The following is a 23,904-nucleotide window of genomic DNA, read 5'->3' on the forward strand; positions in this document are numbered from 1 at the left end:
CTAAGCTAACAAAAACACAACAATTCTTAGTTTCAGGTGATTATACACTTCTGCAAGCATAGTTATGAATATCATACTCCATTTCTGTCAATAGATCCCCCTAAGTCCTACACAATGGTCCTTCAAGTACAGTGAGTGAATAAAGTAACAGTAACAGTATATGCACATTTATATGTACCACTGCTGATGTGACTGCATGTCCGCACAAGTGGTGGATGGTATTAATACTATAACAATGTGGAAAATTACCTCTCTTGATAAGAAGCCAATTTCATAGCTCTCTGTGCACTTTCCACTCAGACTTTGATGTCTGGACCGGCCATGCCTACACTAATGTGAGGGAAATCCTGGGCATCACAGAGGCATTTCCTCTCTGCTGCTCTCACACAGTGAAGACATTAGCGCACAGCTCAAACATACAAGGCAGACTTCTTAGATCCATTTGTCCTATATGTCTTGTTTTCTCTATGTGTCTCTGTCTGCCCGCTTTCATTTCATTTGCTCAAATCAAACTGTGTATGCAGATTCACCAACACACGTGCAAAAATCTCCTCTGTATTTAGAGAGACACCAGTCTCAGCTGGTAGATGAATTGTCACATCGTCTAGCTCCAACAATAACTGACACTGCTGAGTTATGTCAGTGAAACCAGAGAAACCGTATGATCATTTCGACAGATCTGGAAAAAACAATAAGTCTTAATGACAACTTCGTACCACAGCAGCCTTGAAGCGCTGTCATCACAACAAAAATATTCAGCTCAATAGTGAGTTTGATGACTTGACCAATACAGAAGAATCTGGTTAAGGGGAAAACACTGGGATCAATGCCCCTGTGTTGTCACTCAACACTACTTCACGAAGACATATTATCATGCACACCCTCACGCACACTTCAGTTTATGGTCACAAAGTTTATTGGCTCCATTCAGCAGCACCAGAGCCTCACTAGAGTTTACAACAAACTCTTCATTCTTTCACAACAGCACACAGGAAATTAGCATTCACAGTAACCGTGGCAACACCTGAAACATTTGAGCATCCTCTGCAAAGTTTTTACAAGCCAATGAGTGTTTGTGCTAGCTGTGCTTATACAATCTCATGTGCACGTGTGTGTTTAAAGAGATTGACGGTTAATGTATGTGGCTCACCTAAAATGTCAGCTTTTGTAAACCTGCGACATTTGAGCTTGTTAACACCCCCCCTTTTCAATTCAAGTACAGAGCTCCACTGTCCGATCCAGGGGAGTCGGGGGGAGGGGACGGCAGGGCGACGGGCCAGAGGGGGGGCATCTCTCGGCTCAGACAGAGTTTGAGTGGGACAAGCCTGACCCCATTCCTGTCTTTGTCCCAGTGACGGGGCAGATTCCTGCACTCTCAGACCCAAGCAGCACCGCCTGAAGACAAACTCCAGGAGGATAAAACATCTATTTAATCAAAAAAAAACCTCAGACAGAAGTGAATCCCTGTCTGTGTCTGTGAAGCAGTACCTGTATTGATTTCCTATGATGTGATTCAAAACAGAGCTCTGCACATAGTGTCAGCGCCACAAGAGAAATGATTCCAGTCAGGGCTTCTCAACCAGCTTATTATGCGTTGTTCCCACACCCTGCCGTTCAGTACAGCCACAAATATGTTGTCATGTTTTTGTTTTTTATGAATTACCCATTCATCATTCAAGCCACACGGAGCTCCTTGCTTACGTCTGTGTAAAACAAAAATATTTGACCAGAAGTTGATTCCTGACATACTTAGACCCTCCTCCTCTTTCCAAGAAGAGTTGTGTTGACGGCACAACATCAGGTCCTCTGGATATGATTCTACTATCCAGCAATTGAAGCCAGATTTCAGTAGTATTAATGCCATAATATTATTGTGGAGACAATATTTTGGTCTGGATAGGTTGCTAAGGTGTTAACCAAGCCAAAATGTTAAGAAAATAACTCATTCAGTTATCTTCTAAGTCCTTGAAGTAGAGGATCAGATTGGCATTGATAGCTTGAGAGAGAGGAGAAGAGAAGAATTACCAGACAATGTGGATGGATATCCTTCTTCTTCATCGTCGTCATCCAGAGACAGAACAAGCTGTTCTTCAAAAACCTTTCACACAAACCAGAAGAAACACACACAGAGAAAACATGGCTCTTAGGAAACTTTGAGTATTGTTTACTTGAAAACAACACAGATAAAGATACGTGCACATTCGCACGCAAGAACCAGCAACAAGCTTAAGAGGCGAATCTATAAACATTTACAGCACACTCAGTACACTACAGCACCGCAGGCTCACATATGTATATCTGTATGTGTACTCACATTGTCCACCAGCGCGTACTCGTCCACTCGGAGCTCCTTGCTAACGCCTGTGCAAAATAAAAATATTTAACCAGAAGTTGATGCATGACACAGTAACACTCTCCGCCTCCTCCCAAGGAGAGTCGGGTCCTCTGGATATGACTGTGCTATCCAGGAATGGAAAACTGGCCAATGAGATGTTGTGCTTGCGCAAAGCAGCAGGTCCAGAGGAAGAGCACATACTCCCTACTGTGAGGCTGTTATTTCGAGAGGATTAATGGACGGCTGCTGAAGTGGGGACAGGGTTAAGGTCAATATCGAGGTACACTTCCTGCTTTCCTTTATGAGTCGATACTGCCGTCTGCCATCTCTATGGTTACCAAAAACAGTGGCCACAGGTTAAGTGAGAGCTACCAAATGTGTCTGTGTGTGAGGTAGTGGCAGTGCTGAAGATCTGCGAGGGTCTATCTCTGTGTGTGGTTGCATGCCAGCCTGAGCATGTCACCCCTGGAAAAAAGAGAAAAAAAAAAACAAACCAAAAAAAACGATCTACCCCCTAAGTTTTCTCTGTACTCTCCGAGGAAGAACAAACACATGTGAGAAGGAGAGTGCGCCTTTTATGGTGTCTGTTGGAAATGTTTTCTTTGTCTCTTTAGGTTGAAAGTGATGGATGTCTGACCATGCAAATGTTTGCTCAAATGGATCTTTGACGGTTCGTTTTCCACTGCTCTTCAGTCAAGTCACCACTCTTCACGCTTCACATCCAGACAGACAGCAAATAAGAGCTGTTTGTGCCCGCAGAGACCACTGTGATGATAATACTAAATACTAGGGCTGCAACTAATGATTATATTCATCATTGAGTAGGGGAGACCGGGGTTTGTTGTCACACTTGTTACTCTCATGTGAGTTGCTCATCATCAACACATCTTACACTAGTTATTCCTACATTAGAGGGAAGATGAAGGTCTTATTTTAACAGCAAACAACAGTCCAAAATCCAGATATATTCAATTTTGGTGCGTGTCTCAAACTGTTTAAAAGTGCTCATGTCAGTGTTTGTGTGTGTGTGTGTGTGGCTCAGTGTGTGACATTTGCTTTATTTACCACAGCTCGTGTTACACAGCTGGTACATCCATGTGACCGCTAATGTGTGGCACATGGGGGAGAACATGGATAGTGATTGTGTATGGATTGAGCTCACAAAGGAGAATCATTGGAACTGATTACAAGTGCTTTCTTACAAGCAGTGTAACTGAGTCAGTACTTCTGCTCATTTGGATGGTGGTAAACAGTATCTTGTGATGCATCTCTGAGATACTGATAATCAAACCTCATTGTCAGATGACTGCAAATAAGTCTGAGGGTAATAAATTGCCACTGTAAGCAGGAATTCATTACTACATACCACACAGAGTTTAATTTAATAAGCCACCTTACCTTCGTCATTAAGAAGGAATTCATCTTTGTCTCTCTTGTCTACCTCACTATCAGCTTTGAACACATTGATCTGGAACAAAAACATATCTTATGTTAACACTGCTGTCCTGTAAATTATACAAGAAAATCACCAAATCACAACTAAAAGCAAAAGATTATGATACTATGCAGCTATGTGGCCATTCTGCCATAATTATTAAGCAAACAGAGCTCTCCTCAGCACAAGCCTGTAGAGTAATTGATATTCCAAAACATAATGCTCATTCTGCACCAGCACTGCATCCTGACTTGTCTGTCCTTCTCATGTTACCTCCTCATGCCCTCTGATTTACAAGCTGCAATAGCTGCAGTGTTTTGTTAATGTTACATGCTCAATCCTTATCAAAGTGTCTGATTGCATGTTAAAGGGTGTGAGAGTCAAGGGCTTGCTGTTTACACAAGCCCGAACAAAACCTGTGCAAATGGCTTTATCTCGAAAGCAACAACACATTACATCATGTAATGACACGAATGGGAATATCAGTCATTTCAGTCCTATATTTTATTGTACATGTGATTACAATATGGATTTTTTTTAAAAAGGTTGGTTACTCTCACCATTTTGAGAATGCTTTGGTCTTCCAGTCTGTCTCGGAGGATCGTGATGCCATCCTGAGGGCAGCTGCCGGGTGTCTGCCGCACAGTCAGGGTCAGGGAGTCCGTCACAGGACAGAACCTGAGCATGCAGGAGCTGTCCGACCACACGCACCACACACCTGGAACGGGGCCGACTACAGGACCTGGAGGACTGACGAGTAGAAAGAAAGAAGCATCCATGATTAGAATAAAGATTACAAGAAGTGAGATTGACACAAAGTGTATTTAATGAGAACAGGAGTGAGCCTCCCCTATGAATCAGCCTTATCACAGGTCTTCATTAGTCACCAAGTGCTCTTATTGTTATATCATTTGTATGCTTTTTCTCCACTGAAAAGTTCTCAAGGTCTGTCCAGCTTTATCACTGTGGGTGGAAATGTTGAACAAGACTTCTCATACATCAAACACATTTTAGGAGTATAAATGAGTATTTTGTGTACATGTTTAGTTCTTATTAAACTATTCAACATGTTGCTCATTCTACCTTCTGTTAAAATATGACGCAATATGAAGCAACTCTACTTCACAGTCTATAAACAGTGCTATTCTCCCTTGCTGTTTGAGTACATTGCTGTAGTTGTCTATTAAGCAGAGATGGTTTTATCTTATGGCTTGTTGAGTGGATTTTTGTAGAAAGTGACTTATTTTACCAGCAGGAAATAGCATGTGCATGTGTGGTCTTCTAAGAAGTGGCAGGCCTCCCTGTGCTGATAATACTGTTTGAGTCATGACTAACATGGTCTTGGATCATGTGTTCCAGCTTATTAATATAATAAGGAGCTAATAGCATGAGCCCAATTAAAAAAGGCTCCAAAAAGCGTAAAAACCTAATGGTTCAGGAAATTCGCTTCAAGAAGCCTCATTCGAAGCAAAAGGTGTTTGTCTGAGAACCTGAGGGAGAACATATTATGTTACTACACATTATAGTGGCATTCTCTCAAATGAGAGACGACAGATAAAATCACAGCCTTACGCTGCCAGCACCCTGAACATGGCATGCTGTCCGTCCTTCTGAGCCAGCTGGAGGGGTGTGTCTCCCTCCTGATTGGGTAAGGTCAGTGCCCTTTGACCTCTCGGTTGGTGAATCAAGAAACGGGAAAGATGGACCAAACCCAAACGCACTGCGAGGTGGAGGAGGGTTTCTTTGGGCTGAAGCTCAGCAACTACAGACGAGAGACGAAGAATGAAAATGGCAACAAAAGCTGGCAGAGACAAGCTGTATGATGCTGTTTTACCTGGAGGAATCATATTGAATCATTATTAGATTTTCAACAATTTTTTTGTGCACCTTCAAATGAACATATAGGGCTTCAGTGCCTTAATCATTCTAACTTCAGCTGACAATGAACTAAAATACTGCATCATCCTTACATCGTATGTAACCAAGTTGCCATGCAATACCATAGATCTTCAAAATTTTACTTTAGAGCTAGGCCGATATGTATTAGCTTATCAAGTAGTTACAACAAATTTCACTTCAGAAATGCTAAAATAAGTTTGAGGTAATTGAGAAGCAGTGTCTGCACTACATAGTTTGTTCATCAGAGACCTGACAAATTCAGCTGTAAGACAGCCTGCTCAGTATGTATCAGTATGTCACAATTCTTTAAAAAAATGATAATAAAAAAAAAGCCTCTGAGCTCTTTATTTTATGTGTTTTCATAAAAAAGTTGATTTATCTTAGTTGGAAAATCCCAAATATCAGCATCAAAATGTCCACATTGTCAGGTTATGCTATACTTTCCTTACTTAAAGTAAACCTTTCCATCAACCTTCAAATTGATCATGGTGTGGCATTCTACACATGCTCTCTTGGCTCTGTGCACATGAACAGATCATCTGTTGCTTATGTGTGGAATGTGTGACAGCAGCAAACTGTGCAGGTGAAAGAACGAAGCGCTCTGCGTTACGCAAGATCTGCAGTATATCAATAATATTACTACCTTGAAAAACTGGATGCTTCACTAAGCCAGCACCGGCTGTAAAACGGTTGCTGCCGTTTGCCTCGTGTGCAGTGGAGTAGAAGGGAGTATAAACAGTAAGTATAAGGGAGTGTAAACAACCCTGATTCGCTGTGACTCTAAATGATGATTTAACATGCACTTGGCTCATCATGCAGCAGCACAGGGTGGCAACATTTCTCCTGAGCACTGCTCAGCACAAATCCTCCATATATACACCCTTATTGTTTTGTAAGCATGGGATGAAAGACAGTTTTAGAGAGGACCAGAGGTACTTCATCTTTAGGCCTTTCCCTATAAGTGTGGGTGAGAGGCTGAGGGTTGCCATGGCACTATCTTTCAAACTGAGAAACAATCTGCAGAAGAATTCAACTCCTATTTTCTCTTTTCCCTCCAATTTGTTGCCAGAGCCCTGAGATGAACTGAAACTCCCCGTCACCTCCACAATGGCTCCCTTAATTGTGACCCAGTTTCGACCGACTGAGAGGAGTGAATACTGAACATGCTCTTCAAGCAAAGTTCAACAAACAAGAATGTCATTGTCAAATAGAGCAGTAAATAGTGCACAGAGGGACAAGGGGCTTACAGCTACTTTGCATTTGCACCTCGCCGGTGTTTTGCATGGACATTTGCTTTTTTCAAGCAAGCAATGAACATATACTGCTTTGCTCTCTAATTAGACAGCACCCACTAGAACTGTATGCATCTGTCACTGGTCTCATTTCCTTTCTCTTGCCCTGCTGAATAAAAAGCAGTCTGGAATTGATCTCCTAAATCTAATTGAAAATGCACCTATGCTCAAACATATAACAATACCTTGGCATGCTGTGAGTCTTTTGCCCTCATTTCTTAATAATGAGGACAGACTTCGCTGCTTTGAAATAATGAAACATCATAAATAACCCGATCTAAGGCCAGATACTAGAGACAACTCTACCACAGCTGTGGTGTGAAGGAGTGGGAGTGCAGAGCAGAGGAGGATTGTGGGAGTTGATTTAATAGACACAGAGGTCTGCAAGACAACTCTAATCTGACTGGAGAGGAATAATGGCAGTAATTGCTCCGTCTTTGGAGCACACCGGCCTCTGCCCGGCTGGCTGGCTGGTCCTGCACATCATGTGATGAAACAGTTGGGCTGAACAGTCAGATCTCATGTCTGGTTTGAAACCTGCTGAACACCAGAACACCAATGCAATGATATTAACACAAAGGACTGATAGTGTTTGTTAAAGGGTCAGTTCTCACAAACAAATTCATCTTGTGGTATCAGCCATGATGATGGTTTTGGTTTCAATTGCCCAGGTTTTCAGATATCTGAGGTTGTGAGACCTCATATGGAAATGTTTTAGTGATCACTTAACAACTAAAAAACAAATGCAAGATGTACATAAAAGGAACAACAGCTAAAATAAAATATAAAAAGAACAAAACAAAACAAAAAACATGGGAAAACTGCAGTCTTTTTAAAGGTTTTCTCATATCTGCTGAGCAGAGGGAAATCCCTGATATTTGACCTCTGTGGATAATCGTACAGGAAGTAGCAGAACACAAGCTATGACAAAATGGATGAGGCCTCTAGGATTTGTGGCTAAACATCCCAAACTTGTTTAAGAGACTGACACACAGATACAGACGTCCTGAATGTGCTTTGTCGTAGTTAAACTGGCTTGGTTTTTGAAATTTAAATGATTCATACAGCTTGATATGCAAACCTATCTGTGCTTTAGAAGTGCCTGAAAACTCTAATAATAGGCAAGGACTGGGGTGGCTACAAAACTACTTCTGGCAAATAAATACATACAAAACAGCAGCTTGTGAGTTACTCTCTCACTTCTTATTTCATTACCTTCTTTAGGCTGACTGTCTGTGTTTTTCCAGGGCTGAGGGTAATCCATGTTGGCCATAGCCTGTGTGATCCTCTCATCCAGCTGCCTGAGACCAGCTTCATCACCTAAACTTTGCCCGAGCTGCACATCCTCTTCACTGCGGTCTAACCCCTTCGTGGGGAGCTCCTCTTCAGCTGCCTGCTGCGTGCACGTGGAAAACCTCTTCAGGACTTCTAGGTAGCTCTGGGGGCCGAGGAGGTCCTTGTTTGCACTCAGGTACTCTGCTGCTTCCTGGGCGACGTCCCTGACGTATTCAAGAGATGCGTCACCCTCACATGGCTTGATTTGGTTGTCTGCATAAAAGTAGGACGTGGCAGAGACAACTTCCTCAAGGGCATGGCCTGTGGGAGGTCATGACAGGAGGTAGTGAGACAATGACAGGCAAAGCAAGAAAATTTGGTTTTATTAGAGGGCAACTGAAGGACATACCTGGAACTGTGAAACAAAAGGTCAGCCCATCATCTCCTTTTTTCGCTGCAGTCACATGTGTAAGTCCAGAGCCTTGCACCACGATATAAAACTCTGCGTCTTCAGGGGCGTTGGCTTCTAACCTTACCTGGGCCTCCACCTGTCCCTGAGATGAGAAAAAGAAAATCCATCAATTTAATTACATCTATCTCACTATCGACGCAAAACATGTATCAGTGTGTGTTGAATTATTGCATTTATAAAAGCTCAAAGTGGAATTTAGAAAGAGGTCTTGAATAAAGAGCTTTCTCTAGAAGGAAAATGTCTTCTCATCACCCTGCTGACACACTGAAGTCAGATCCACTGTACTCATTGTACTGGATAGAAGCAGCAAATTGGCAGCAGAGAAAAAAGAAGAAAATTATCAGTCCTTTTCTCACAAGGGGAGTGAGCTGCACCCTACTGAGCATTCATTATTTCTGTTACATCATTGACCTTTTTATTGACCTCATCTGACCTGCGCTTTTTCCTGCATCACCCCAAATACACCCACATCTCATGAGTGGCTACCATCTTTCTGAAGACATGGAGGGCCAGAGAAGCAGAATGATTTTATTGAGTAGAAGCTCATGTTCTGTGTACAGTACACAAACCCAATCGCAGACAAAGAACAAGACATTCTCTCCTAGTGTTTTCTGCCTGTCATTCACATTATTCACTGCATCTGATATGTTTCTGCAGCATATAACCACTGATGGAGGGACGCTGAAGTATTACCAATACATGCAAGAGGATAGAATGTAGTGCCTCTTAGTAACTGACATAACAAAGTAAATGTTTTTGTCCTCAGTATCAATATTATTTTCTTCCAGAGTCTGACCTTTACAAGGGGGTTAGTTCAGAGTGTATCCTTTGAGTTCAAGAGGGATTGCATACTTTGAGTTCCATTCTTGTGCAATATCCTTATCTTCTGTTTTCTTGTGCTTAAGCTTAGGGTTTTATCTAACGATTTATGGAGCCATCTTTAATTTATCTTTATTGTTGATAGTTTAGGCTGCAGCATCCATCATGTTATAATGTATTTTTAGGGCCTATATCAACTTAACTTTACATAAACAGTGCTCACATGCTGATTCTTAGCAGATATAAAGTTTACCATTTTCACTGGTGTTGTGCGCTAAAGTGTTAACATTTGTTAATTAGCACTAAACACAAAGTAAAGCTGGTGCTGATGGGTATGTCAGTGGGTTTGCAGGCATTTGGTCATCAATCAAACTGCATAAATTCAAGTTTCGACCTGATGATGGCAGTAGGCAAAACGTCAGGGCATAGCCAAACTTATAACTATAGCCTGACTAATACTGGAGCCAAAAATATTGGCCAATAAATCGTCCCAGCTGATTTATCATTCTAGGACTACTTACTAGTCGTCATCCTGAGGAAAGCTTGAATGTACCAAATTTCGTGACAATCCATATGACAATTATCAAGGCATCTCACTTGAAACCACAAGCTAGCATAAACCCTACAGTTTTGTCTGAACCCTCAAACTGATATCCGTTTTCTTAGCCTTAAAAAACTCTTCAATAGTTCCTATTGAGTCCAGCCCACAGTGGTTCAGAAGTAGAAATGCTACTGACCTTTTGTGTTAACTGGTAGTTGGTTTGGTCCGATAATAGAGGTCTGACTCAGTTTCTCAGCTTGTTGTGTGCACTAAGTGGTAGCTGCAGTACCACTTAGTGCACACTTAACACTGTTAATGTTATCGCTGATTGTTTTTCCACCTAACAAAAAGATAAGATGTCGGCCTGAGGTTCGTGCAGCCTTCCTGGTTCCTTACAAAGCTAGCTCGCCACAGGGCATCAATAGTTATTACATTTTGAAAGTAGTAGAATCTCATTCATTTTAATAAAATGAGACAGAATATCTTTATGCTTTTCAAAACTATCTTTTTTTTTCAACTTTTGCACTGGGGAGACTTTGCCATGTTTTGCATAAAGATCACAACCATTTTCACAGGATCCTTTCCTATTTATTGCAACTTTATCATGTTAACATCAAGGAGCTTTATCTATTCTATATCTTTGGTGTTTTCTTGTTTTAAATTATCTTCTAGCAATTAGATTTAAATGTCTATGAAAGGCACAGAAACACATGTGAACACTTCTTTTTAATATCTTTTGATTTTATTTTCACTCCTCCAAGGGGGCTGTACTTCCCCACTTAATTGTCCCAAAAATGTGCAGCAGCCTCAGATAATATTAGCTTACACAGGTAGAATTTGATCAGACAGGATTTACTTTATCCTAACTGTATCTCCAGTGCCTTGGGGAAGAAGAAGGAGGATGGCTGGCTGGTGATAAGACGTCAGACTTATGTGATCTATGGCCTTTTCTCCGGGGCTTTATCATGACACAGCCTGATCCAGTAACAATGAAATATTCAACACCTTGTGGTTTTACCTCATGCCTCCCATATGGGCAGTTCTCAGGTCAGGCACAATGTGTTAATTATGGAACATATACATGAGGAGGTTTGTCACATGTGCAATAGGAACTTGATACAAATCTGAAAGCCAACTGTGCTGTATAGATTACCTTAATATGACGTAGAAACTGGTGGATACCTGCTTTTGTTGTAATTAGAACATTACATCTAAGGATACACCACTGACATGATTTTATAATCGCCCCTTGTTGTTTTCCATTCAGTGGGGAAAAACAACATCATATCAGCGGCCTGTGGTCTCCAGGAAACCAGCAGTCATCAGCTTTAGAGCTCTTTGCCATGATCTCCTGAGTACAGCATGTAGGTGACGTCAGGGGAGCAAGATCACTGCAACAACAAAAACAGCTCCAATAACAGTCAGTTCCCGTAGTGAGAAGACAGCCTGATGTCAGCGGGTACCACGTTTTTTTCTTGTTTCTTTTAAATATTAATTATTTTTTGCAGTGTAGTATTTCAGTTCGGAAACTGACACAGATGACATTTTTGTCTTATTGAGGAAGGTTACTGAATGAAGTGATAAATTAGTCACTATAAATCATTATAACTCTCAACAGAAGGTTGAGAAAAGGCAAACGCTTGGACTATTCTACCAACTTCCACATGCTCAGTCAATTACATGAACATTCAAAACGAGCTAATACATCAAGCAAAGTCTTTTTTTGAACTCGTCTCAAAGTTAAAATACTTCAAACATGTCTTCGTCAAAGAGAACTACAGTGAGCAGCATACATAAACAGAGCTAAAAGAAACTCAGTGGAGCGGATTCTCATTGGAGTCTTGAGGTTAATACATGTAGCTAAAGCTGTGCTGTAGGCATTTTCTCATACTCAGCTGAGACACATACCTCTGATTTAATCTGCTGTGCAAATGAGATACTAGTCTACATGTCAGAAAATGTTGTCAGTGAAACTAGAGTGGTGACACACACATTTCATTTCAAAGGCCAGGGCTGTCAAGTATAGATTAATTGTTATATATTATTGCAAAATGTTTATGGAAGTTAGTCATAATTAAGATTCATTTTGATATCTTAGGCCTACAATATTTGAGATTGCTGCTGTTATAAGATCCCATGTCTTTTCAAGGAGAAGAGATTTTTGTTTTATCTTTTATTTTACTGGTTAATTGAATGTCACTAAACAACAGTCAGGGGGGAGGTTTTCTGTTGGTTTGGCATGTGGAAAGCATGGCAAACACAATCAGCACAGCACTTAAAGGGAAGAAAAGTCATAAACCAGAGCACAGAGATACCCTCGAGCTCAAAGAGCAGTGTGACAACTGTCACTATCAAACCATAGGGACAATTGAACAAACATGGTACAACAAGGATATTGCTAATCTCCATTTGTGAACATGAGGTTGTACTGTGGAGAGATGATAGCTTCTATACATGATACTGTATTTAGGCATGGTGATGCTTGATGCTAACAATAACGTGCCAACATGCTGATGTTAAACAGGTGTATTACTTGCAGTTACATCATCTTTGTTTAATGTGTTTGCAGACTAATATGAACTAATTAGCATTAGCCTTTTATTTAGCCTTTTGTTTATTAATATAAACCGAATTACCGAACCAAAATTCTGACCTAGTGAGGTAGAGGTATTTCACTCATAATCGAAAAAGTCTACCTTGTGGTGGTGCTAGAGGAAAAACTAGGGCATCATCAAAATCCATGGGGTTCATCCTCTGGGAACTATGACGGACTGTATGAAATTTAATCAGACCGTTGTTGCACCAAAGTGGTGGACCGACCAACGAGCTGACAGTAAGAAAGACGTAGAATACCATGCCACTAACATTGGCTAAAATTGAGAAACACATTTATATTTGAGCATGAGCATGAGCATGGGGCCTTCTTGCAAAGGGAACTATTTTGCTCATACATACACACCTGGACGAACAAAATCACTGTGGCGTGAAGGCCTGCACTGGAGCTCAATAAAACCTCCTGAAACACGGGAACTCCCACACTTTCAGCACGCAATTCAATGCAGCCATTTATCCATTGATCTGGCCTAACAGTGTCTGCTATGGGCCTGGCACTACATCGTATGCATGGAGGTGCACCATAACACTTTACCAAGGGTGTTACAATAACAGCCTTTATATCACAGCAGTGCGCCGTGGCTTGCCCACACAAAGCCCGGCATTGAAATCTGGATCTCATTCAGCAGTGAGAGTTGTTCCTGCTGAGCTGTGACCTTAGAGGGTGGAGACGGCACTTCCTCTTAATGGAGAGGTGCATGTGTAAGTGGTAGAGCCCGTAATGATTCACATGCCTGGGTTTCAGACCGGTCCTCAATCAGCCTCTATGAGCGAGTGGAGGCAAAGGTTTTGGAGCGAGCCCACTCCCTCCACCCTCCACCCTCCTCCCCCTCCCCCATCTGAAACTGGTGACACAGCAAAACAAGCAGACACTCTGCTTACCAGAAATCTGGCAACGCTTCAGTGACTGGCCCACCCAGGCTTCCACACACACGGGAGAATAAGGGTAAGAGAGAGTGAGGGAGAGATGGTGGATATGGAGGATTGAGGGCGAAAAGGAAGACAGATGGAAGAAATGAACGTAGCAGGGGGAAACAGAGCTCTACTATGTTGAAAAAACAATAATTCAAACACACCTGCGCACCCTGAACTCTAACATGTAACAAGAGAAATGTGTATTTATTCAGTTCATACATCGGTGTGCTACTTAAGTAAAAAGCCAAAAAACAATTGGGTGTATTCTCTCATTCTGGCCCCCAAAAGCGGTGCTTTCAGAGGGCCTTGTCATTTGGTGAGCAGGCTGTGTAAGTCCTGGCTTCCCCAGGGACTGAAACCCTCCTGGCTTGGGTTTCACCTGCGACACAAGGCTTGCCAGTCAACCACTGCACAGAGGGAGAGCGGGTACTGAGAGAGAGCAAGGGGAAGGCTGGAGGGAAAGACAAGAGCGCTCTAATTCTGGTGAGAAAAAAACAGAATTGGGTCTAAATATGGGAGACCCCGCTCCTCAGGGTTCATGTATTCAGCCAGACACACCCAAAAGATGTCCAAATAGACTCCTCTACTAGACCACCAGCACATCAGACATTTACAGACTGGAGAAAAACATACAGGCACTTACATATAGAGGCACCTCTCGTCTCTTCACCTCCATTTTCTCTCCATCCACCAGATGCCTGGAAGGGAAATAGTCATGTTACTGTAACGACAACTGAAACTTTATTACTTTACTTGAATTGTATCTACTTTTTAAGTTTCCCCTTGTAATATAATGTTATCTATACCCACCTTTAATTACAAAACAATACAGTATCAAATGTGTCACCATATAATCACTCATTGCATTGATTTCATTATAGTTGAAGTGTAAAAACAAAGATTGCCTCACATTGGCAGAAACAACAGGTTTAGCTGCAGCCCCTAAACTGGGATGCTCAATAACTGATAATTATTTCAAAACTGTACATACAACACCTGATGTATTTCCTTTTCCGTTGTAAGCATAATAAATACGTGATGCTCTGCTTACAGCCTATAGGTGACTGGGATGACCACTTGTTGGGGTAAAGCTACACTTGCTACAGCACAGTGTCCGACCTTAAAGGCAGGATGCAGTGGTGTAGGAAAAAAGGGTAACTGTATCATCCACACACACCTGATCCACTCTGACTTCACTCTCAGCTGTGAATAGTGCATGACTTCAAAGGTGCACAGTGGTGTCAGCTCTGCAGACTGCACTTTGTCTAGACACATATGCATTTGCATGAGCTGGTGCCCAACAGACATGCCAACAGTTTTAATTCTGAGGCTCAGATGATCATTATATTTCTTTGATTTTGCGTATATGCGGCACATTTCAACCCCATTTAGGAATGACAATACACAATATATTCATATTCAGTTCATCATTTGGTGCATCCATTACACATCCTCATAGTTCATCGAGTTGAAATGAGTTGTTTTGTCTGACCAACAGTCCACAACTCAAAATATATTGTACTTCCAATAAACACAGTAAAGTGGAAAATCCCCCTCCCTCTGTGAGAGGCTGGAATCTGAGCATGTTTGGCTTTTCTGTTTGAATGATTACATAAATTATTAATTAATTATCAAAATACTTTCTGTCAATTGAGTAATCAATGAAACAAGCAATCATTTTAGCTCTAATCCCAATATTTCCAGTACAAGCTGTTATTCCACAAAGACAATAAACCATTCAGTGGTTTTTGATGCACATACTGTATATGTAGTCAAAGTGACTTTAAACTCATATTCTAACTCTCCTCTGGATCTGGGTCAAACCTAAGATTACCTTATCTTACTTTATGAAAATAAAACTGTAAAGTGACACAGCAACATCAACAAGACCATCCAGTGTCACGATATACTGTAATAACATTTACTGATGTCCTTTGTCTCTTTGTAACAATAATATCCCTATCACGTTTGTGTGCTGTAATATTGTGCGTAAAGGCCATCTTATCCATAGAAGAGTGCATTGCCACAGGCCTGGGCGTCCATCTCTGTTTTTAATCCCACTCATATCAGTGGTACAACACTATTGTAGAATGGAACAAGAGAAGGTTTTCGTGTCATATTGTAGAATAAACATTGCCCTAGGTCGACAGGTTGCGCCCCATTATGTCAACAAACGTGAATATTCTGTTTTATCAAGGTTCACAGCCGAGATCTGGATCCACCCAGAAGAATCAAAGTCCATCTTGATTTGAGTTTCTTGGGATCAAAAACAACTTTTGAATCAAACATGAGCAGAAATAACCAAAATGTGATCAGCTAACTGAAATAAGACACACAGTACTCATAAGAATAAATTGACATGCCCTGTTTTTCTAGTCCAGAATTTGTGTCACCCATTGTCCTCGGCCTGACTTCAGCTTCTGACACGTTCAATGTGAATGAGAAACCTGACCTGGCTCGTGGCCACGCACGCCAGAACAGAGCGTGAGAAAAGAGATTACACATAAAAAAAGAGAACGCACGCTGTCAAGCGGCATTTGGGAAAGTCATTTTGACATCTGTATATGTGATGCAAGTACTTTCGGACGTGAGCAAGTTGATCCTGTTGTCCTGAACATTTTTTCAGGTGATGCATGATTGAATAATCTAATTCCTCTCACATGACAAGCTGCAATCAGTTATAGGCTGTAAGAGAAGGTGCCCTTTCCTGCTTTCAGGCCTCTGGTTACTTCACTTTCATGTGCAACATGTTATCATTTGACACATGGAGGTAAATAAAAGTAGATGTTTGATGTATTGGCGAAACTAAAAGCCACCATAAGAGTCACACTCACGCAGCACTATGACTCCATATGATAAAAAAATGTGAAAACTTGCTTTTCGGTGATTTAATGATTGCAGTGAACATGAATATGAAAAACTATGGGAAATTAGGTTTGTCACTAAATCAGGGTGTAAACAATAAACAACAGCCATCTTTTCTAGACCCTTTCAGTAGGAAATAATGGAAAATAACCTCCAGGTCAATAAACTGTCACAGGAAGAAGTGAAACGGGTTTTAAAAAAATGAGTATACACACTATCAGCACTCAAGAACAATGAATGACCTCTACTGACTTCACAGGGAAGTGAAACTCATGCAGAGGACAGTCAGTAAAAGCATCAGAGCCAAACAAAAAAGACCTCAACTGTGAAACAGGATGCAACAGGAGCATGAAACAATCAGTGACTCTGGGAGTGAAGACAGTGAAGTGGTCGCGCTTTTCACGTCTTACCTGTGAACGCACCAGCGCCTGATCGTCAATAAATCAATAAAAAAGAAGACAGGTTATGTCACCTCACTGCACGGTGCTGTTTGCTTTCTGCTTTCATGTTAAGTTATTTAAAGCACACGTATTTCAGCAGAGGATGAATCAGCTTGCCTTTACCTGCTGTCTTCTCTCTCAGCTCCTCTCGGTCCGATCTTTCGTAAACTCAACTTGTTACCTTTAAAACTAACGTTTCCCTGTCGGCTCTCCGCTGAACAGCACTCCTCACACCTTTATCCCGCATTAGTGTCAGTCTCAGCTGTACCCGTCTCTTCTCTCCGGGACACAGTCGGTTATGAGTGTGTTTGCAGGTGTCGCCAGAGTAGTTTCTCCTCTCTGCAGCCTTCTCTCTGGTCCAGCCTCCCCTCACACACACACACACACACACACCGGGCTGCAGAGCCTCTCAGGGAGGCAGGGACATTCCCATGATAAGACTGTGTGCTTGTATTATCCCCATATGCTCAATTCACCCCTGTGTGATCAGTTTAAAGTGACATTTAATGCTTTTTATTGCATTTCCATGGGGAATATATACTGTATAACAGGGGTGTTCAAACTCCGGCCTGCGGGCCAACTGCGGCCCGTGCTCCAATTTTCATTGGCCCGCAGGAAATTCTAAAAATGTATTGTAACACGGCCCACACATGGAACTTGCGCTGGACTGTGTTGTACTTCTTAGTCTCACCGCTAGGTGGAGTAACTGTCTTGAACGAGGCAGCTTCTCTATAAAATGAGTAACCGAAGAAGAACTGTACTACAGGTGACCCAAAATGGCGGAATTAAGGAAACGTAAGAGAGTAAGTTAGTGTAGAAAGTTTCAGACGCGGTGTGCGATGAGAGCACAGCTAATAACTAATGACGATCACTTTTGCATTACGGAGGAGCTGCTTGATGTTAGCAGTCTAAAGAGCACCAGGACGGGTGAGGATGTTTTTGAAGCTGTGCCAGATGCAGTTGGCATGATGGGACTTACATGGGACGAGCTCTGTGGAGGTACAATGGATGGAGCTCCAGCTGGGACAGGTGAGCGCAAAGGAATCTACGGTGTCCGCCAAGGGGCAAAAAGTGGAGGTAAGGCTGTTGATTCGAGCACCAGGGCTCTAGCACAGACTATTTCAAGCTTCCCTCTCTGATGCTGAGTCAGAAAGCGTCTGAGATGTTTCTGTTAGAGACAATAATAGTATGAAACTTACAGCAGAAGTGTGTTTCGCACAATTCAGAGGTGTAAAGCACTGTTATATCAATATGTGGGTGTTATTATCTCCTGTGCATTTATGGCGTCTCAGGTTTTGTCTGTTAACAGATCACTCTAATTCAGTGGGCTACAAGACAAAAAGATTTGCTTGTGTCAGAGGTCTTGTGTTGATTATTTCAAATCAAAGAGTATTGATTTCACAAAATGCAAATAGAGCAAATACCTGTGGCTGCATAAAATATGATCTATTCTATTGACTTTTTTATATTAGAAAACATCTATCTTAAAACAAAACTCTGTAACTTTTGAATATAGAAATAAGAAATAACACACTCTTCCCTTTAAAACTGAGAGCTGAGTTCATTAGCTATAAAACTCACACTTGATCAGGGAGTTTTGCTGCTACAGACTTACTGGGTCTGGTGGCTTATGGTGGCTAATGTTAGCTGTTATATGTTTTAACATTTACCATTGTTCTGTGGGATCACTTTGACTGTACAACTATTCAGCCATTACTGATTGTATCATTATAATACAAATGTGACTGTGGTACTAAGCATTCACCTTTATCTAGTTATCTAATCCCACAATTTATTGTAGGATTGTTATCATAACTAATTATAACTACAGTGAAAGGTTTTTTTAATTGGAACAAAGAAGTGAACAGTGAAGTCTAAATGCCTTGTGCTTTGAGGGGGAAACGGCAGCACTGTTCCATACCAGAGTCCAATTTGCATGAAATACTTCCTAATGTTCTTCTGTTGGATAGAAATCTTTCGTGTCTCCGTTGGATTGTAACCACAATCACACACAGCAGAAGACACAGACATTCACACAGACATATGTCAGTGACAGGAAGTGAGAGGAAGACTTTCCCACCCTTCCTGCTACCAAACTTATCCCACTGACTGATAATGAGCAACAGATTAAATGTGTGAAATTAGGTCACAGCTGACAGTCTGCAACAATACTGTCTTGCTTTTAACACAGTCAGCAGTCTGAATTCATTTTACAGTTTCCCCAGGACAGTGTTTTCTTGCTTAATTGGGGAGATGAGAGGATTATGGGCCATGTGGGAGAAGAACAGAGCCCAACCTAATGGTAGACTGTAGTGCCATCTGTTGGTAAAAGTATGTCAGAAACCGAAAAAAAGATTGATTCTACAATACTGCCATCATGAGGAGCTTTTCCACATCACATTCCACATGCATTGGATCTAATCTCACACGTGATTTTCTAAAGAAATTGCTAAATGTACCACAAAGTCTCCACAAGCAGCTCAGGTATAAAGCAGGCATTTAACCTGTTGTATTTTCTGTTCATCTTGCTTTCAGTGCATGTGGTCCAGGTGTCCCGTCGACAGCGAAAGCAGCACACTGTGGAAATCATCATGATCTTGGAACAGAAAGAGGCAACTTGCAACTGAAGCTTTTTTTATTTTCCAAAACCCTGTGGTGTCATCACAGAGGCACAGAAGGGCGGCGACCTTTGACCTGCTCATTAGAGGCATCAGCAAGCAAACAAGTAAACAGCGATAACAACTGCGCACAAACAGGCCGCGGGATAAACATCCCTGTGTCTTTTTTGCAGTGCCTGGTGGCGTGATCCCTGCACGACTGCAATCAGACTGTTTCAATTCAATCCTTTTTCTCAGAAAAGACATTCCACGCACAGTCCAAGAATAACAGCTTACAGATCGCTGTGTGGTAACTTTTACTTGAACAAATTTAGCCTCGAAAGCTCCTCTTGACCTCTCACACACTAATAATAAAAAGTTCAGCCGTTAAATGGAGACTGAGGGATTTGAATTTTGCAACACATACTCCTCAGCCGGAGCAAAGTTTTAAATTCTTTCTTTGTTCTTTAATGAGGGAAGGTTTTCTTCTCCCAAAATGCATTGAACATTTTTGTGGGTTTTGAGTGTTTTTCACAAAAATGAAGAAAAATCAACCTCATGGTGATTAATTAGGGAGTCTTAAGATCATTTACCCATAACAGTGAGTGAGGAAGGAGGTCAAACAAAATCAGTATCAGGATGTGAAATTACTGAGATAAAGCACAACACAGGAAAGATGGCAGAGGTATCCGATTAAAGATTTTATTTATAGGGCTAATCAATGGGATAAATACTCCACAGGCTTAAACACTGTTTATCCTGCAAAGCCTAATCACACCATTAGAAAATCACTACTTGGCAGCTTTTCAGGCCCTAAACAGTCACATCAAAACAAACAGAAAGTCAAACAACCTGAAACAGTTAAACAAAAGAGAATTTAGACGGACGGACAGATGGATGGATGGATGGACGGATGGATGGATGGTTTTTGTTTGGTGAAAAGTATATGAGTTACTCACACAGCAGAGCCATGTTTATGCTTCTCAACAGAGGGATTTGACAGATTCAGATTAGGATGTTGGAACTTTGAGCGAAATTAAAAACCACTGCTGGAACAAGTTTGTAATTCCACTCATTAATGCGGTAAACTGATCTAAAAGAATATTAAACAAGCTTAAAATTGTTCTGCTTTGTCTAAAATTTGTATATAAATGTAAGCCCCTTTTCAGGGATAAGGTGTCAATATGTGATTATTATTTGGAACATCTGGCCATCACTGATCTCAGGCACAAGGTCAGTGATCACTTCTACACAGCAGTTTGATGGAATTCAATGAATTAATCATTTGAGTTTGTTTAAATCTTGAGGCGATGCCTGCCACTCCATGTCCCACACTGCTGTAGGCTATAGGTAAGTTTATTCTTTCACATGATAGGTGGTGACTGAGTGAATGAACTATTACGGAGTGAATTTTCAAATGTGGCCCTATAAACATAATTTGACTGCATCCTTGAATTTAAGAAAAAATGCCCATATATGAAGGTAAGGAGCTGAAATGTACCAAGCAAACAACTTTTCATTAAATTCAATAAGATAATGGCAATACATAATGCTGGAGATCAGCATTAGATCAGTTTTCAGATTACGATTATTGCAATGTTGTTTTTTTTATTTTACATTTATGGCCACTTACTTATTTCTTGATATTACTCTGTAATTAATAGTAAGCTAAATTAAATAACTTCTTCAATTTTTTTGCATGTGGAATTTACAGAAAAAATGCACATGTAGGCTAAAAACTTGATGTAGTTGTGTTTAAATGATAACATTTCTTATTGTGCTCTGAAGCCACTGAAAATGATGCACATCACTAACTTACACATACATCAGTCCAGCACTTCATACCATCTGTAACCCAGACCAAATAGGCTACTCTGTAAAGGAGGCCTAGTTGTGTTTGATTGGATAGTTGGGCTGTCAGTCTGAATTCATGGGCCAATGGAGGCGCCCCTTTGGCCCCGCCCTACACCTGTGCAGCAGGTGAATCCAAGCATGCATGCACTCAGACATGAAAGCCCTGGAAGAACACACACTAGCATCCTCAGCAAAGAATTGCACCTTGAACTGGAATCCATGTGCAAATACCAACCGAAGTGGTGAGTGAACCCTGTCATCTCATACACCAACCAAACCCTGCAGATTTATTTCACATTAAACCCAAGTTTAATGTCTTTACCTGTTCACCTAAACAGGTCAGGTTTTTTGGTGGACCTGGTGGACATGATGGCGAGCTAGAGAAGAACCACTGAACAAACCTCCCTGGTCTGGAGTAAGCTTCAAGCCTGGTGTTTGGTGTAGGCCTCCAGCCTGGTCTGGAGTAAGCTTCAAGCCTGGTGTTTGGTGTAGGCCTCCAGCCTGGTCTGGAGTAGGCCTCAAGCCTGCTTGGGTGCTGGCTCAAACCTGGTGGTATTAGGACTGCTGTAATGGTAGCGTACTGTGCCAACGAACTTCTTTTTCCCCCTTCTTCATTTTTTCCTCTCCTTGAGATTGAGAAGGACTTTAAAAGGATATTATTGCTTTTTTTCTCTTGTGTGAATTTTGTTTTTTGCTGTTGGAACTTATTTATTTTTACTTACTTATTGATTGTGTAATTTAATTCCTTGCAAGGTTTTATGTTTTGTACATTTTCTCGTTCAGTTTATTATTTTTGCTGTTTTCCTTGATTTACATCAAGCTCTTTCTGTTTTAATACAGTTGATAAAACCAAAAAAGAAATGGTTTGGTTCATTGGTTTTCCTCCAGCTCCATAACCGTACCTTAATTATCCCTGTTCTTTAGTTGATGATTTATTTATGATTTAATAGTGTATGTATATATATATATATATATATATATATATATATATATATATATATATATATTTACATTTATAAGTAAAATACACAATTTAATTTATAATATTTCATCATATGTGTTACACATCCATTTAGTCAGTAACAGCCATGGATACAGAATGTTGACGTTTGACAGAGGGGTTATAAGACCTGTGGGCCTTTTCAGGTTCTCTTTTGCACTCAGACTTGACACAAGTTGACCTGATGTGAAATACTTATAATCTTGGATACCCGATTTACTGAGAACTTCTCCTGGCAAACTCACCTTCGGTTTACTGAGCTTCAGAAAACCTCCCTGCTGAAAAATGGCATCTAATGAACCCCCTGTCGTGGCGCGCCTGCTGACTGGACTCGGATGATGGATCACTTCAGTTGCAGGTAGGTCTTACCTGCTACCTTAAGATAAATACTTAATAAGATGTTAGTTGGCCTGTTTTTATTGAAATCGACAGTTTTTTCTGTGTAAAATGATATCAGATGGTAAGAATGTACTGTGTAACCTGGGAAATATGAAGGAGGTGTCGATAGTTAATATGTAGTGATTTGAAAACATTGTTATTTTTGTTTGAGGACATTTCATTTCTCAAATGTGTGGTTGACAATTAAATAGGAATAAAGAAAAAAGATGGCGACTGCGGACTTTTTCAATTAATACCATAAAATATGTTTGTCTTGCGCACTATTGAGACGATAGAACTTTTGGTAGCCGACGTCAGGACGTGCAGGTGTAAACAAACGAGGCGCGTTCCTGTAGTATCTGATAGTATCACCTATATGGGTTTAAATTGGTTAGACTATTGTGGTTGTTGAAGTTTATCTTATAGAGGATTTTCCATTATACATAATTGGAACATCTAATATAATGTGACTTCATTTAGGAAGTTTTTTCCAGAAATTAAACCCTCCTCTGCTCAGGTTTATCTGACATCTAAACTGCAGATGCCCAGTTTTCATCAAATATAGCAATGGTCATGTATACTTTAGAATTAAAATGGTTTTAAGAGGTTCATTGGAATATATCTGGAATTTACACGGCTCTAAAATATTAATTGGGCCTTCAAGCCTTCTGTTTTATTCAGTTTTACAGACATGCAGTGTGACTTTTTTATACCTTTTTTCCTTCCACAGGTGGCTTATTCTGGCCTTTCAGAAATGCACCACCCGATGCCACTGCCCCCCCTGATAATCGGCCGAGCAGCATCAATTATGGCAATGAGAGAGAGGAAGGCATTAATGGTAATGCTGATGAAAATGTCAGGCCTCCCTCTCCTCCATTATTGCAGCCCCCCCATGGCCAAATGGGATGGAGTGGCAACCGGGTCATGCTGTTGCTTTTCCTCTTTACCACCCTGCTCCCTTTGCTGCACCGCATCCTCTTCCCTACGCTTATCCTTTCGCGAATCCTTATGCTTTCCCTCCTGCTTTCCCTCCTGCTTTCCTCCCTGCTGCTCCTTTTCCCTTAGCTGCTCCTTATGCTTTTCCTTTCGCTTATCCTCATGCTTTCCCTCCTGTTTTCCTCCCTGATGATCCTGATGATGCTCTCGGTCAGCTGATTGCCAGGTACCGAAACGC

General features: G+C 41.1%; 1 protein-coding gene across 1 annotated transcript in view; it reads right to left on the reverse strand.

The window, feature by feature from the left end:
- arhgef28a (Rho guanine nucleotide exchange factor (GEF) 28a) overlaps positions 1–17,130 on the reverse strand; it is a 36,676-nt gene extending 19,546 nt beyond the window's left edge. The window contains exons 1-9 of the mRNA XM_070850217.1: positions 17,025–17,130; positions 14,240–14,294; positions 8,646–8,790; positions 8,177–8,557; positions 5,343–5,532; positions 4,331–4,520; positions 3,734–3,803; positions 2,315–2,361; positions 2,026–2,098 (exon numbers count right to left, since the gene is read on the reverse strand). Of these exons, the coding sequence (XP_070706318.1) occupies positions 2,026–2,098; positions 2,315–2,361; positions 3,734–3,803; positions 4,331–4,520; positions 5,343–5,532; positions 8,177–8,557; positions 8,646–8,790; positions 14,240–14,272 (1,129 nt within the window). The 5' untranslated portion in view covers positions 14,273–14,294; positions 17,025–17,130. The remainder of the gene's footprint in view (positions 1–2,025; positions 2,099–2,314; positions 2,362–3,733; positions 3,804–4,330; positions 4,521–5,342; positions 5,533–8,176; positions 8,558–8,645; positions 8,791–14,239; positions 14,295–17,024) is intronic.
- Between the last annotated feature and the right edge of the window lie 6,774 nt (positions 17,131–23,904).

This window comes from Pempheris klunzingeri, chromosome 19 (genome assembly GCF_042242105.1).
Source record: "Pempheris klunzingeri isolate RE-2024b chromosome 19, fPemKlu1.hap1, whole genome shotgun sequence".
Lineage (NCBI taxonomy): Eukaryota > Metazoa > Chordata > Actinopteri > Acropomatiformes > Pempheridae > Pempheris > Pempheris klunzingeri.